At 30.6% G+C, this 16,438-nt stretch overlaps 1 protein-coding gene across 2 annotated transcripts in view; it reads right to left on the minus strand.

Moving 5' to 3' along the window:
* Positions 1–16,438, minus strand: part of FSTL5 (follistatin like 5) — a 544,717-nt gene that overhangs the window by 54,276 nt on the left and 474,003 nt on the right. For both annotated transcript variants that reach the window (XM_039876278.1, XM_039876277.1), the window contains one exon: positions 8,423–8,572. In XM_039876278.1, coding sequence (XP_039732212.1) covers positions 8,423–8,572 — 150 coding nt within the window. The remainder of the gene's footprint in view (positions 1–8,422; positions 8,573–16,438) is intronic.

The raw sequence follows: 16,438 nt of genomic DNA on the forward strand, positions 1-16,438 counted from the left end.
ATCTGCTAGTATACACTAGAAATCATTTTATATGATCAGTAAATGTGGACCATTAGTTTTGTAAAAGAGAAAGGCACTTTTTTTGACACATCTAAAAATGTTCTTGCCACAATTAAAACTGTAAGCATCTGTGCTATAAAATAGTTAAAATGTTTCTCCACATTTTATGCAAAGAATTACAAAGATTCTATTATCAGTGGCTGACCTCTTTCTCTCACACCTCAGGAAACGTGATTGGATCAGTCTTCAAATACTGACCTCTCTGCAGCAGTACCTCCCCTGCTACCACCATGAACAGAGCCTCCATCATCTCTAACCTCATCACATACTTTCTAACTTCTAACTTTGTACTCATCAACTTTCTCAACAGATTTGTCAGAGAGATTTTTTTGTTGTTGCTAGCATTAAACAGACCATGACACTAACCTGTTCAAACATTGCAGTGTCTCATCATTTCTCTCAGAGTAAAAGGTAAAAGTCCTTATAATGACTACCGGGCACTACCTGACCTGTTACTCCCCAGTCTTCTTTCTTCTACCCCTCACCTACTACTCTCTCCTTGAAATCTCCAATCCAGATGCTCTTGGTCAACTTGCTATTCATCCAAGGAGCCACTTTTCTGCCTTTTGGAAGACTTTTCCCACGACCGGTCTTTCCCTAGATAGCCAGCCCAATGTCTGCTTCCTCGACATCTTTGCTCAAGGATCACCTTCTCAGTGAGCCATTCTAACCGCCTCATTTAATACTGTAACCATTCTCCCCTTTTGCACATTTTCCATCATCTTTACTTTCCCAGTCCCATGTGGCCTTGCTCTACCATTTTATCTCTTCCAATAGCACTTACTAACTTATATATTATATAGTTTACATTTTTAGTATTCTAGGCCCTAAGGAGGTAAACTTTTTGTGTTTGTTTAGAGCAATGCAAAACCTATGAACTTAGAACATAATTAGGAAAGGCAAATTGCAAAACTGAACAATGAGTGAAAATTAATTCTTATCAAGATCACTATTATTTAACAAAACAATTATATTCTGCACCAAGCTTACTATGAACAATTTTTTCTCAATATTTTACGAATACAAATTATTTTCATTTATTCTTTACAATAGTCTTTCTGTTGAGATATGCACTACAGTTCTCTTCTTTGTGTAGATAAAAGTGAACAAAAGACTAAGAATACCAACATTGATCTCCCCCTATTGTAAAACTCTCCTTCTCCTCTCAAGATACCTTCATGTCCACTATGTGTTACATCAGCATCTAATATACAGAAGAATTCAGGCCTCTAATATTGACTAGTCTATATATAAAAGATGTTTCCTTTTTTAACATAAAAAATAACTATAAATGACATCCTAGGATTCCCTTCCCACAAGCAGTCATCTTTCACATCCCTTGTGAAAAGATGAGACATGACATTCCACTTTGGAGACCATTGGTACGTATACTTTTGTTGTTGTTGTTGTTGTTTTGTTGTTGTTTCTGGAGCTACCAACAATTTATTAGTAAAAAATTATATAAGTTAAAAGATAATATTCTAGAATATGTCATTGTAACAAAGGCATCGTATTAGCTCATCTTTCATCTCAAAATTAACCTACATAGAATGCCTGGTGATAGATATGCAGATAATTAAGTTATAATCCTTCTTTGAAAGATTTATTGATTTATTAAACATCTTCAAGTATCTTTCAATTAACCTAATATTTTGTTTTTGTAATTAATTAATAGTAGTGACCTACAAATTTAGGTCCTAAGTTCCATATTTCTTAATTTCTCACGTAAGTACTATTGTCAAAGTGCTACATTATTGTGATGAATTAATTTCTTATCATAGTCTTTCATAAAAATATGTTTATAATATACTCTATACTGTAATGATAAAAAGGTTTTATTTGTTGTAGTTCTATAAAGATAATGATAAAATAGATATTTCATAGAAAGCCCTTTAATATTTTAAAACACTGTTTAAGGATACAATTTACTTGTACCGTGAGGGTTTTTTTTTTTCCTTTGTTTATTTGTTCTGTAACCTTTAAATCCTTCAAAATTCCAACATACCTAGTTGTACACAAATTCTTCATTATTTTTTGATGAATATTCATGAATTTTTTGTATCAACTTCTATAAAGATGGCTTATATTGCAAGGCCAAAATACTGATAATAGCCACAAAAATACACAGAACTTGGGGTTTAGTGTTGACATGAAGGAACAGTGAAGCACAGCTTGTTTATCAGTCTGACAAGGAGAGTACCAGCTGGCTAATTAAGTGAACCTAATTTAAACTAATGATGTAGATTCTCAAGATAATGTGCTAATGGCTAGAAGAGACTGCTGATGACACTTAAGAATACTCCTGAGGTGTAACAATAAGCTACTTCTGCATCCAAGCAGAACCTGATTTTGCTCCACAAATGACAAAATGAGGTCACTTGTTTACTAGTTAATCTTTTATAGAGCAAAACATCAGTTGTATGCCATTCTTACAAAATTTTAATAGTAAGAAAAGCAATAATCACTTGATGTTTAAAGCAACACCAAGGTTACAGATTCCATTTAAAAATTGTGATCTTTTACTTTTAAAGGTGCAGATGGAAGTGATTTTGATGTATCCACTGAAAATAAATATATTCTCATGGCAATAAGTTATCATGACATTTGTGAATTCTTAAGTTGTCAAGAATTTTTTAAATTTAATAGTAAAATGTAACTGCTGTTCACATCTTTGTGTTTAGCCCTAAAATGCATATTTTTAGGAAAATTCTATAGTATTTTCTATGATGCTTAGAAGATGATTAAATTTTTATTATAACTGATATTCTTAGTTACCTCTATGTTATATATTCAAATTAAAAACAAATAAACAGAAATACAGCATACAATCAGGAAGTATAACTTTATTTGGATACAAAAAAGGCTGACTTTCAATCTAGACTCAGCTGAAAAAAGTGGTCAGATTGAGAAAAGATGCTCTACTTTTTACAAAATTGGCTTTTTACTTTGCAATTGACTTTAAAAGTGTGCTCTGCCTTTGGATATAAATAAAGCTTTAAGTCACAAATAATTTTTTTTTGTAGATTTAGTTTTTTAGTAGCTAGAAATATTATTTATTTAGTGTTAAATCTTAAATTGTTTGGATTATTAATTTATAAAACAGAGTTTAATATCTAAGTCTATAAAATATCTCTTTTACACATTAGTTTTAAATTAGGAAAAATCTTGGGGAAATTTAAAATTCTAAGAGATGAAGTATTTTCAAATATAAAATTAGAGTATTTAAGATATTTATAATTCACCTTTGAGAACTAAAATTCATGTACTCTGGAATATTACTCAGCCGTAAGAAGAGATGAAATATTGCCATTTGCGACAATATGGATGGACCTCAAGATGATCATGCTAAGCGAAATAAGCCAGACTGAAAAAGTTGAAAATCACATGATATTACTCATATGTGGGATATAAACCTAAAAGCAACAAATGAGCAGGTCAGAGACTCAGGGACATGGACAATGGACTGGTGGTTACCAGAGAGTAGGGGGTGGGGGAGGAGGGGAGAGGTAGATAGGATAAAGGTGATTAAATATAGGGGGTTTGAGGGAGGGTGAAGTGGGTAAAGGGGATCAAATATATGGTAGCTGAAGGAAATTGGGCTCTGGGTGGTAATCACACAATAGAATATGTAGATGTCAAATTATAATGTACATCTGAAATTATGTAATTATATTAACTAATGTTATCCCAATGAACTTAAATAAATAAATAAAATTCATGTACTCTAAGGTAATGTTAACACAAACATAAAGATGTATTATTTCACCCAGCAGGTAGTAGACTTATAGAATTCAATATCTAAAAAGGTTCACAGACTGAAATTATACATGATTTCAAAAAGAACTTAGACAAATTCAAAGACAGAAAATTTTAATTTTTTGAGAGCTAATCTTATGTGATAGATATCTGAAATTTTAAGTTGATATTTAGAGTTGATGGTAGGCCTCAAGAAGTCGTGTCCCTCTCAGAAAGAATGCTAGACTTAATGTACCCAAAATTCCCAAAGAGAGTCCTTTTAATTAGTCTTTTTGGAATAAATCAATTTTTACCTTATTGCATTATGAACTGATTTATACTTTCCTTCTTTGATTTAGATTATTCTGATTTTCTTTAGTTAAATTCCAAAGTTAAGTGGTTAAATGTTTTATTTTCAGTCTATTATTTATTTTTAATGTAGCCATATACCCTTGAAACGTAGACTTACTTGGATTCAATGTATTTAATTATAATTATCAGTTTCTTGATATTAATATTTTAAATTTATTTTGATGTTATTAATAGTTAGCTTAACATTATATCAGAGAAATCAGTATAAAATTGTTTCATCAATATGTCTTGAGACTTAATTTATATCCTGGCATGTGGTCATTTTTACTAAATGAAATATCTAGTAAATGTTATGGTCTGAATGTTTGTCCCCCAGAATTTATATATTGAAATCCTAAACCCCAAAGATAATGGTATCAGGAGGTGGGGCTTTTGGGAAGTGTTTAGGTCATTATGATGGAGCCCTCCTAAACGGGATTACTGCTTTTATAAAAAGATTCCACAGAGATCCCTTGACATTCCCCCCCATGTGATGACACTAGCTGTGAACTAGAAAGAGGGCGCTCACCAGATCAGGACCCCACTGACACCTTAATCTTGGACTTTCTAGACTCAGAACTGTGAGAAATAAATTTCTGTTGTTTATAAATTGTCCATTTATATGTAATCTGTTGCATTTAGTTATAGCAGCCTGAAAAGACTAAGTTAGTAAAATGTTTAGTGATAGTGTACATTAAATCATTGCTGGAGGCAAAGGCTAATACATATATCTGTTCAAACACAGTAATACTGTTGTTCAGTTCACATGTTATTAATTTTGTCTGTTGATTTATCAAGCATAGAAATATCACATACTTCTCACTTTGATCATATGGCAATAACTTCTAGTAATAAACTCTTCTAGTACTTTTACAATTATTTTTTCACTGACCAAATAATATCAGAATATATTTTATTTCTACTTAGTTTTTGAATACTATTATTTCACTTTTTGGCATCTATTATTGCCATTGAGAAAATTGCTGCTCTCCTTGTAGTATTTCATCTGCCCTTTTAAGATTTTCCTTTTTCTGTGATGTTTGGTTGTGTTACGTTAGTATATTTAGGTATTGACATTTATTGTCCATTTAAATTTCATTGTCCTTTCTAAATTTGAGGATTGACTATATTTTATTTTACAAATTGTATAATAAAAATATGTGTTATTCTTTATTATATATAATAAATTAATAATAATAATGAATTTATTATTATATAATAAATCTACAGATATATAAAATTATAATTAAAATGTGTATATATAATATATCTATATAAGTATGCATATGTTATTTTTTATTATAGTATAGGGAATTTTCATTCATTATACTTATTTTGACATAAATATTAACTTTCTCTTTGTCTTTCTATTATCTCCTTCTGGAATAGACTCCTGAAATTTACCCTTTCTACTGTTAATGGATCAATTGTATCTGATATATTCAAATACTCTCATTACTAGTGGTAGATTTTCTATAAAATCACCACAAACACTGAATTTCTCAATATTAAACCATTGCTTAGGGGAAATATACAGTTAGGTTCCTATGCATCTTTGGTCACAATATTTTTATCATTTTCAACTGATCAATATATAACCTTATTTCATGTGTGTTTCTGTTCGAAGATATTTTATTTAATATACATTGTTTACTAATTAACATTTAATTCACCACCAAACAGCACTACAACTCGCTTGAATGAAGCTTTACTATTAAGCACATCATGACCTTCTTACACAAATATTTTAACATTGTTTTGGGGGGACATTTTAAACAGCAAAATTTCCAGCAAAAATACAAAAATGCAAAAAACATGGCACTGAATAGATCATGAAAAGAAAACTTGTTTATAGTATGAGAGCTGAAACAAGAAGGCAGAGTGTCTCCCCAGCTGGGAAGGTACATGTTCAGTAACAAATTTTTCACCTCTCTGTGAATGACCACAAAAGCCATGAGTATTGATTTTGTGGTTCTAAATAAATTCAAGAGAGTAGGTGAATTTTCAAATACAAAATCAACAATGAGAATTAACTCAATTGATTTCTCCATAACAACAAAAAAAAACAATAACACTAACAGCTACATTCAAATAAAATATTCTTCCAATTGTAATGTAGAGCCAAAGTCGCCAGATACAGATAGTGAATACAATACATTTTTATTTATGTAATATTTAAAATCAGGCAATACTTATTTATGGTGATTGAAATCTATATAATGATTATCATAAGGAGTGGCCGTTTACATTAAGGTCCAGTTTTCTAACCTAAAAAATGTGGTATAAAAATAAAAATCATACTATGATTATATCACAGTATGGTTTTTAAAAATATTTGAGCATTGTATAATACCTTTTACATTTTCCTAGTATTTCATAGTAATTATAGGCACTATAAAGAATAATATAATTTATGTGATTTTTTTACCATTGCATGAACATTTCATTATTTATACTTTCTATTAATTTTAAATTTTGCACCATTGCCTGGAAATGGAAGTTATATGAATAGTAAGTAATGTTTGCTTTCCTCACTTTCGAATATCTAGTAGGTAATACATATTCATTCAGTGTAGTTTTCTAGTTTGAAAATTGAATTTAAAGACCAGCTTGATTATTCCTTAAACATATTTCTAATATTAACCTATGGGCTACACAGTCTTGATAATCCCAAACAGAATGCGTGCAATTTGTTGCCCTGTGTTGCAGCCGATATCTAAATAAAATCAATTTGGTCAAAAATGCAACATTGTTAGAGACAGAAATATAAGAGGTAAAATACACAGAAAAATATATTCTCACATTAAATATTAGACCATTATACATGAGAATTATGTAACTCTGGAGGCCTTACCTTAGAATTTTTTAGTAGAACAGTTATTCATCCTTTTACTCATGATCGTATTACTCATTCTCATATTCGAAATTGAACCATTAATTATCCACTTTAAATGCATAACCTGGAAATTCAGACCTTTCTAATAGAAACACTTTTTATTCTTTTATTTGTGATGCAAAATATGTCTCATAATAGGTAATCAATAATCGCATATGGGATGGATGGATGGACGATTACACAAATTCCTGTGAAGCTGTTAAGATGAGAAGCCCTAACTTTGTACGTCTTAGCACTTTTAGTGGTTCTAGTCAGGAATCAACATTAAAAGAACTATCATCTACTTCAATATTCAATTTCAAACAAATATTAGTGCAAAAAAATCTCTGTGAATATAAGGAATGGTTAGTATCCACTGTTACTCAGAAATTTTGATAGCAAACAGGTATATTGCTCTTCTACATGACAAACTCTGTTGTAAATGCCTTCTATACATTAATTGTTCTAATCTTTAATACAGTAGATCCTCTAATAAAGTCAATTCATTCAACATTGTTTCATTATAATATTGGTGAGGAACTTAACTCTTACGTATATCAATTAGCTTATGGTAAAATTGGTTTCATTATATGTTGTTTTGTTTAAAGTCACAGAGCCTATCGATTCTGTTAAATAAGGGCTTACTGTATAACTTTATGAGATATGTATAGTAATTACTTCCATTTAGCAGGTTGTATATATCTCACAATGTTATTTTAAGTTTGTTTCCTCTGAGCTGAGAAGCCATAGATCATAATAGTCAAGGGCCCATGTAGCAGAGCCAGACTGCATGGATGCAAATCCTATACTCTCCCTTGGTTGTTGTGCAACTGAGTTCAAGCAAATTGCCCAGATTAAACATTCTTGGAAAGAGCAGGGAATGAAATATTTCGTGGCCCAAACCCAAATAGTTTTTCATAACCACGACCATGGCAATGTTTGTTAGAAATGTTTTTCTCTGTCATTGACCTATGTACATATTAGTACTTGTTTTACTATCATAGTAGAAACTATTAAGTTACTATTATCTAGCAAAGCTTACTGTTGTCTCAGCCTTTGTTAAGAATCAAATGAGAAAGATACAATACCATTTCCAGAATGATAACTAGAATAAGCAACTCTGAGGATGATTTTTGTGAAACTAGTCATTTTAGTATTATTATGTGTTCATGGAATCTAATTTTTGAAAAGAAAAGATATTTAAATTATTTAATTCATTAGACTCAAAGATTAGAATAAGAGGAGGGTTTGCAGAAAATCTATTTATTTTTCCAGTTATCCAAGTAATGAAGCAAGTTATAAATGACAGTCAGATGTCAATGCACAAGTCACCTGGTAAAGACTATTATATCAAAGTAAATATATTTTAAAATCACTTTTAAAAATAGGAATCGCTCATACCTGAACAACTTTTTGGGACTGCACATCTACAATTAGGACTCTGTCCAAGGTCGGCTGTGCAACATAAACGAATTTGTCTTTGACATTAACAGCTGAGGCCCACACGCACCTCTGAACTTCATCTCCCTCAGCTTTTGGGCAGACTTCATCCTAAAATTTAGAAAATAGAAAATAAAATGTATATCTTAAATTATAACATGGGAATGGCATATTCTGGATAAAATTAATTGATGCTTTACTACATTCAGGATCAAAAGTTAAATACAATAATTGATAAATATAAATATAGAAAGTAAAATCAGTCAAAACAGTATATAGTACATATTTAAGCTCATTAAATGTATGTAGAAATTGATGTGAATGATAACCCTTTAAAATAAATTTCTTGATATCAAATCCCTAATTCTTTATTTCTGATAAGACATAGTCCTTTCATTTGTCATTATCTATTCATAACTCAGTAACTTCAGAATTACATAATAAATATAATGTTTTCTCCCAAATCTCCCAATCTCAAGCTTTTTTTACGAGACACAAAGGCCACACTAAAGTATATTTAGAACTTCTTGGAACATCAGTGAATGCTGCCATGGCACATCCCTGGTCTTTTAAAAAGCTACCAAATCCACTGGAAATGATTAAAGGAGTCGTCTAATTTGTGGAGAATCAGAAGCTTAGGAAAATTAAAATAAGGTAGTTATTCAGAATGGTTACTTAATTTTTCAATGTGGCATCAAGGGCAAATTTTACAAAATCCTTTAAACTTCCCAAGCCCTTTTATTCTGCTCCTTTACCCTAGAACTGCCTTATGGTTGATTATTGTGTGGTTTGTGCTGGACAGCCATCAATGAGGCAAAAATATCTTCCATTTCCCCCTTTCCTGCACTTTGTCAATTAAATGAATGTTGAAGGACTATGTGAGCCTTAGTGATTCATGCAGGCAGACACATCACAAGTAAAAGAAATGTCATTTAGTTCATTATTTTTTTTTTCAGATTTTTCTTTTATTGACTGGTCTGTTGATTTTATAATTCTCTCAATTTACTTAGAGAAACTACTAAGAAGAGAAATTTGTTGAACTGTACATTACATATGTGGAATGATAAATATTTATATGATAATGATATAATGATAAACACTGATTTATGTCTTTCACTTGTTTTATGACATAGATCTGATCATTGATTACTAATGCCTAATTTACTGATTTGTATACTTCAGTTAGTAATGCTTGAGCTAAATTAGAACACTCTTTTCTTTTTCTAACTTGAATAAACATCATTTTTTCATCAGAGATTTCGTTCACCATTTGTATTTAATAATCATAAAATCAACGAAGTTTTCATTATCAACACCACTAAGCATTTCTTTTAATTTAAAGATAATACTGACAGCAGATAAACTACATTTGACAATTAGTGATTAAAATAAATATGACAATAATGTAACTCTTCTCAGATAGTACAACCATAATAAGTAAATGTATTGTTTGCATAAAATTAGGAAAATAATATAAAAACCAGAGCACTGTGGAATGAGAAGCTCAGTATGTGGTCTATGCTTTTGTTCTCCAAATTTTAGATCTGATTAAAGGAAGACCTGGAGTGTCCACTAATGTTTAATATCCAGTCCAGAAGTTGTGGGGTCCAGCCAAAACACTGGGAGCATATAACAGCAGTACTGAACTCTGAACAGCGCATATTGTTCCAGGCTTCCAGGACATAAACAAAAAACCCTGAAAACTAAACATATAATGTATGCTTCTGGTAGTTTCAGAGGTATGAGATTAACTCCATTTCACAGGATGTACCATAGTCATTCTAAGATGTCTACCTTTGGGGTCATCCTGAGTAAAGCCTCTGGCAACCTTATACAGGCAGCACAAACCTGATGGCAGAAATCCTTCCCCAGCACATGTCCAGAAATAGAGGACAGAATTGTACTTTCATCCATCAATTTACTGAAACATTATTTTCTGTGTCTAACATTTTCCCTCAGAAGTATATTAAATATCTTTGACAAGAACCTATTTCGTGAGACTCAAACACTATATAAAATATGTACTTGAGAGGCATGAAGAGGTGAGAAAAAAAGTGAGACCTAAGGTTGATGAAATGCTCTGAATATGGGGAAATTGTTTACAAATTCTATGCTGTTGTGTAAAAACCACCAGTGAAACCTGCCGTAATAACAGAAAGTGTGAATGACCTGACACATAACTGTCAGCCAAACAATTGCTGAACCAGGAGCAATTTCCACCCTTTTGTTTGCTACGAAACTATTCAACAGTAAAATAAATGGCTCTGCAGGGAATTATTTTCTATTTTTATGCTGTCCCCATAAGATGTCCCTGACCAGACTCACAATCATTTTTACAAAGCTATTAAAAGTTTCCTGACAGCCAGCCTGAATTTTCTTTGCTTCACTTTATGCTATTATTTCTGATTATAGTCTATTAGGTCCCATTTTACAATAGCACTCTTATTTTTTCAGATTACATAGATTAATATTTATTTCTGTGGATAAAAAATGTAGAGGAATGTTTTTCACATGCATCAGGCATTTAATGAGATAAAAGAGAAGCTAAAAAATACCAAAGATGCTAAATAAGATTAAGATAATACATACTGATGAGGAATATTGTCAAGAATTATATCAGAGTATCATTAAATCACTTTTTACAGAAATGTATACTACCATTTCAAGTGAAAAAAATTAATGAGATATTAGAAGTAATGAGGATGAGAGTCAATAAGAAAAAGACAATTCTAGTACATAATTTGAATTTATCTATTTCCATTTGGGTTGTTTCCATATTAATTACATATTTCCTGTGTATGTATTATGATCTTCCAAAGTTTTAAAGGAATACAAGATATATTACTAGTGATGATTGAAGTTTTGATTTAGAAATTAAAATGGTGTTGGTGACACTTATTTGTTAAACATAAGTAGGTCAGATATATAAATATGTGTACTCATCTTCTATAGGACTTTGTCATTTTAATTTATTGTGTTGATTATTGATTACCTATTAAAAATACTTTGCCCTCAAATCTTCAAATTCTCATCTATCCCTTTCCTCCTCTTCCCTCTCCCTCTTTTACATAGCCCTTCCTTTTGGCACATCTGGCATCATTAATGGCAGGGACAAATGTTATTTGTTACAAGCACTTCCATTTTCCTTGCACCCAACTCAACATGTTTCTGTCATCATTCCCCACCTCTCATCCTTCTCTCTAATCGTAGATTTGTCCACTGTCCTTTGCCTTCAGAAAGATCTGCCTTACATTTAATTTATAACTTTAGTTATGTCTCCAAGTACTCAAACACGCACGTTCCCCTGTAATTTAAGAAGCAAACAATAAAACAAAATTAATTGTATTCATCTGCTTTCCCTTTCAATCATCTATCTAATTTCCTTCAGATTTTGAACAAACTGTCTAGAATTTTACTTCCATTTCCTCAACTTTTACTGTAAATTGATTATATTTCAAACTGGTTTTCATGATCCTATCTTTTCCAAAAGAATTGTCTTGTAAAGTTACCAGTAGCCTCAGAATTTACAATTTTTAGTTTTCCGTTCTTGTTGAGAAGCATTTATTGAGTGTTTGCTATGTGAAAGATATCATGCAAAGCTATGTTTGGAAATAAAAACATGAATATAGGAGACCACTTGCTTCAAGTTGCTTATAATTTCTGCTGTATTTGGCTGTTTCAGACATGATTCTTCCCAATATGCTCTTTCATTCTTGTAAGGCAAGGATCAGCAATGGTCCCAGGCCAAATTCAGCCCACTGCCTTATTTTGGTTTGTGGTCCAGAAACTAAAAATGTTGTGTATGTATGTTCTGCATTTTTTTAATAGTTAAAAAAAAGGAATACAATTTTGTGACATATAAATATTATATGGGATTTATTAGAGCACAGTTACACCCATTCATTTAAATATCGTTTGATTGCTTTCATACTTTAATGGCAAAGACCAAAAGCACTGAGAAGCTTAAGATATTTACTATCTGCATCTTTTTCAAAATAAAATGTCACTGATTCCTGTTGTAGGTTATGTCCCTACCCTAATTAATATTTTTATCCTGTAAGTTAAAATTCTGTTGATAGTAACTTATTTATCTTCTTTCCTTAATTGTGACTTCAGGAAAGCTAAAGCTCAGACTTTGGTTTTCTGCTCTATTTCCTTTACATTAAATTCTACTTAGAGGTCATTCATTCCTATTTTCTTTACTAGTATCATGGTCAGAAGACACCCAGGTCTTCCTCTTTTGGTCTCTTTACAGAAAAACTGTTGAATGGACAATTTGAAATGGAGACTAAAAGGTTAAAAAGTATACTGTATTAAAGGAAGTATTAAAGATAATTAGAAATTAAATAGAAAATCAAGAAAAGGTAAAATACATGCACTCATACACATGACCATATATAGACAGACAGATGATAGATTAGAGAGATAAGAGACACACAGATGATACAGATAGATATTATCTATCTAGAGATAAATAATCAGGTTTGATTTATATTAGAGAAGTTTAAAATGCTAACCAGTACTATAAAATAATAGGACTATTAGGCAGTAAAATAACAAAGAGTAAAATTGCCAATAACAATCATTTATAAACCTATATATAAAACATAAGTATAGTTGATATGTAAACTATTCTCTAGTTTTAGAAAAAAGTTTAAAAGTAGACTTAATAATATAAGAAAAGCCATCAGGCATAGGTACATGGGGAACAAAAGAACTGAAAAGGCAACCTAATTAAACATTAATAGGTTAGGGTCCTCTAAGAAATAAAGAAAAGTAAATATCTGATTTTCTGCATAGTTTGGAATACAAATGTATTATGTAATATATTTAGCTGTGCATAAAAACCAACTGGTACTAGTATTATAAAGGTAGAAAAAAGTATTTAACTAATAAGGTGACCTAAGACCTATACACCCAATTTGGGCATTGTGTATTCACCTAAGGGTGGTAAAAGACACTCATAGATAAGTACTAACCCACTGGAAATGTATACTGAGTCAAAGGAGGAGAAAGAAGATTGGATGTTTTGATAAGTATGTAAATAAAAGTATTTAAATTTGAAAACTTGTAGTCTATATTACAGTAGTCTACACATTTTTCATACAATTTTTTTTCAATCTTCAAAAATATTTTGAAGAGAACTTCACAGTGGATATTTGAGTTTTAGGGAGTTATTTTAAGTGTGGAATGATTATTGCATACTCAGTTAGGAGAATTATTATTATTTTCTTTTTTATCATTTAGCAATTCTGTGACATTGAGCAAATTACTTGACCTGTCCATTTCCTCATCTGAAATATGAGGACATTAAATTTGAATATCGTCAATTATTTTAATAAATGAAAAAAATAGTAAAACCTATATGAGTTATACGTACTCTGCTTAAACAGAAAATGGTTTACCAGTTAATAAAAATATTGTACTGGGTTAAAATAGCCAATTAAAGAAATTAATTTGTAGAGTGTTAAAAGTCAAATTTCTACAAAACATAAGAGAAGAAAACTCCAGACTTATTGTAAATGCAGGAATAGGTTGTTTGTGTCCTGGTTCTCCCAATTTTTGTAAATGAGCTAGAATCCTGGCTTGGGTTGATTCAAGTGCCAGTGGATACTGAGAATCCTGGGGACAGAGACTTAAGTCTGTTGGGGAAGGCATAAATTTGAATAATAGGGAGATGAAACTGTTGTGTTTAATTTTTTTCCCCCAACGTAATCAGGATTTGATTTGTGTAAGAGCAACGATACTCTTTCCTAACTTTATTTTACAAAGAACAATTAGTAAGTTGGTTAGCTAGAAGGAAAAATAAAATTAACTTTTTTTCTTGTCAGATAACACACGAAGTGTTCTTTAAAATGCTAAAAGCTCATTATAATCATGACATTACTATAAACACTAATGAGTATCATGGGAAGATGGGGTTTACTTCTTTCAAATACAATCTATATTCTAGTTTCTTTAAGTACCAGTGGAGAATATTTGCTAAAATGGTCCCTTTCAATTAATGATTAATAAACTCATAATTTAAAAAACTAGGAAAACATTTGTTTAAATGCTCAAAGTGTATATACCCCCCTCTACAATTGTTCTAACCTCTGTATATCCAAACTTTTTCTAAATTTTGAAAAGGTGGAAGCTTCAAATTGAATGTGGCTTTTAAAATATTGCCGTTAAAATTGAACTTCAGGTTTTTGTCTTCAGTTCTATCTCATGAAATTTATTTCCTTTGCATGCCTCATTATCCATTTCATAGGTTTATTTACTTCAGAATCCATATTTGCTTTACTAATATGATCAGAATGCAGAGAAGTGAAATCTAAAAAATAAAATTGCTTGTTTTTAGAAGAATTTTTTTTCCCTTAGATTCCCCATATAAGTGAAATCATATGGTATTTATTTTTCTCTAAAAAGAACTAATCAAAAACAGACTCACAAAAATAGAGGACAATCTGTTGAAGGCCAGAGGGGTGGAGATGGGGATGGGGGTAAAGGGTTAAAGAAGTACTAATTAGTAGTTAATAGATGGTCACAAGGATGGGGAGCACAGAATAGGAAATGTAGTCAGCATTAATGTAATGGCTAGGTGGAGAGCCAGAGGAGAGAAAGAGTAATGAGGGGATCGTTTCATAAACTATATAAATGTGTAACCAATATACTGTATACTTCAAACTAATAAAATAAAAATCAAATAAGACATTTTAAATACATTTATTTGGATTAATTTACCTTGATGCTTTTAAATTCTCATTTTAAAATAGAATAAGTTAATGATTTCTTATTGTTACAAGTCCATTAGATAAAGAGGAAATCAAGTTAAACTTTTAAGGAAGAGAGTTAAACAATTTGAATGATATGGAATGTCAGAAATGATGTAAGTTCCCTTTCCCTTGTTTAAATGTTCTTTTCTCTTTTTTTCTTTTCTTTTTTAGTACTGAGACATAAGTTTTGATAATGTACATTTTACAGAGTTCTCTTTTGGGGGACATTAGCAGAGGAGAAAGACAGGTGTTACTGATTACTTTCCTAAGTATGCATATGTAATCACTCTCTGTGAATAGCTTACTCTGTTTTGTAACTAAAAAATGTTAACATAAAGCGTAAAATTTTTTTCTGACTGTTGGATTATCTACATTTTGATCAATATAATGTAATATTTTTCATGAATTGAACTTTTTTTTGTACATAATCTCACAATGCAAATGTTGACATATTTTGATCGAGGTCTTCCATCTTCCCATATTGTCCAGCACAGAAGCAAGCACCTTATTTGGAATACAAGCTTAGTAGTTTTTGCTACTATTGACTGAAAAAAATTTACTCTAAAACATGATAGACTTATCTTCAAAAATAATAAGGCTGTTTATAGTATAATTATTTTCATTTATATTTTTAGACTTTATTGTAATTCACACACAGTTTGCTCCACATATGAATGCTTACAGTAAGTAACACTACACTGTTAGGTCAACTTTCTTTAAAAGTTATTTTTGATGGTTATATTATTCGCTGTTTAATTATTATTGCAAATAGCCTTACAATCTTTCTCACAGGTATATAGTGAAAGGATACTAGCCAAATAATTTGTACACATATGTATTTTGCTATGCTTGTATTAATTAAATATAAACCATAAAAATAGACCCATTTTTAAATCATATTTTATAAATCTTTAGAAATAAATGTTACATTAAATAAATAATTTAACTCTGCACCTACATTTTCACTGTCCTTTCTCTTTAAAAATGTTGTATTGCCAATAGAATTACATTTTTCTTGTTTTTGTTTTACTGACATAAAATAGGGGTTCTGTTACACTATTCAGTTCAGAAAATTTCTTGAGTAATAACATAAAAACAACATTGAGTGATAATTCACCAAAACTATCTCTGTAATTTGGTTGAATGCAAATCTCTTAAAATACATGCAAACTATATAACCTGATATGCTATTAATTTATTCCATCTTTAAGTTTTCCTA

Source organism: Pteropus medius, unplaced genomic scaffold (assembly GCF_902729225.1).
Source record: "Pteropus medius unplaced genomic scaffold, Ma_sr-lr_union100, whole genome shotgun sequence".
NCBI lineage: Eukaryota > Metazoa > Chordata > Mammalia > Chiroptera > Pteropodidae > Pteropus > Pteropus medius.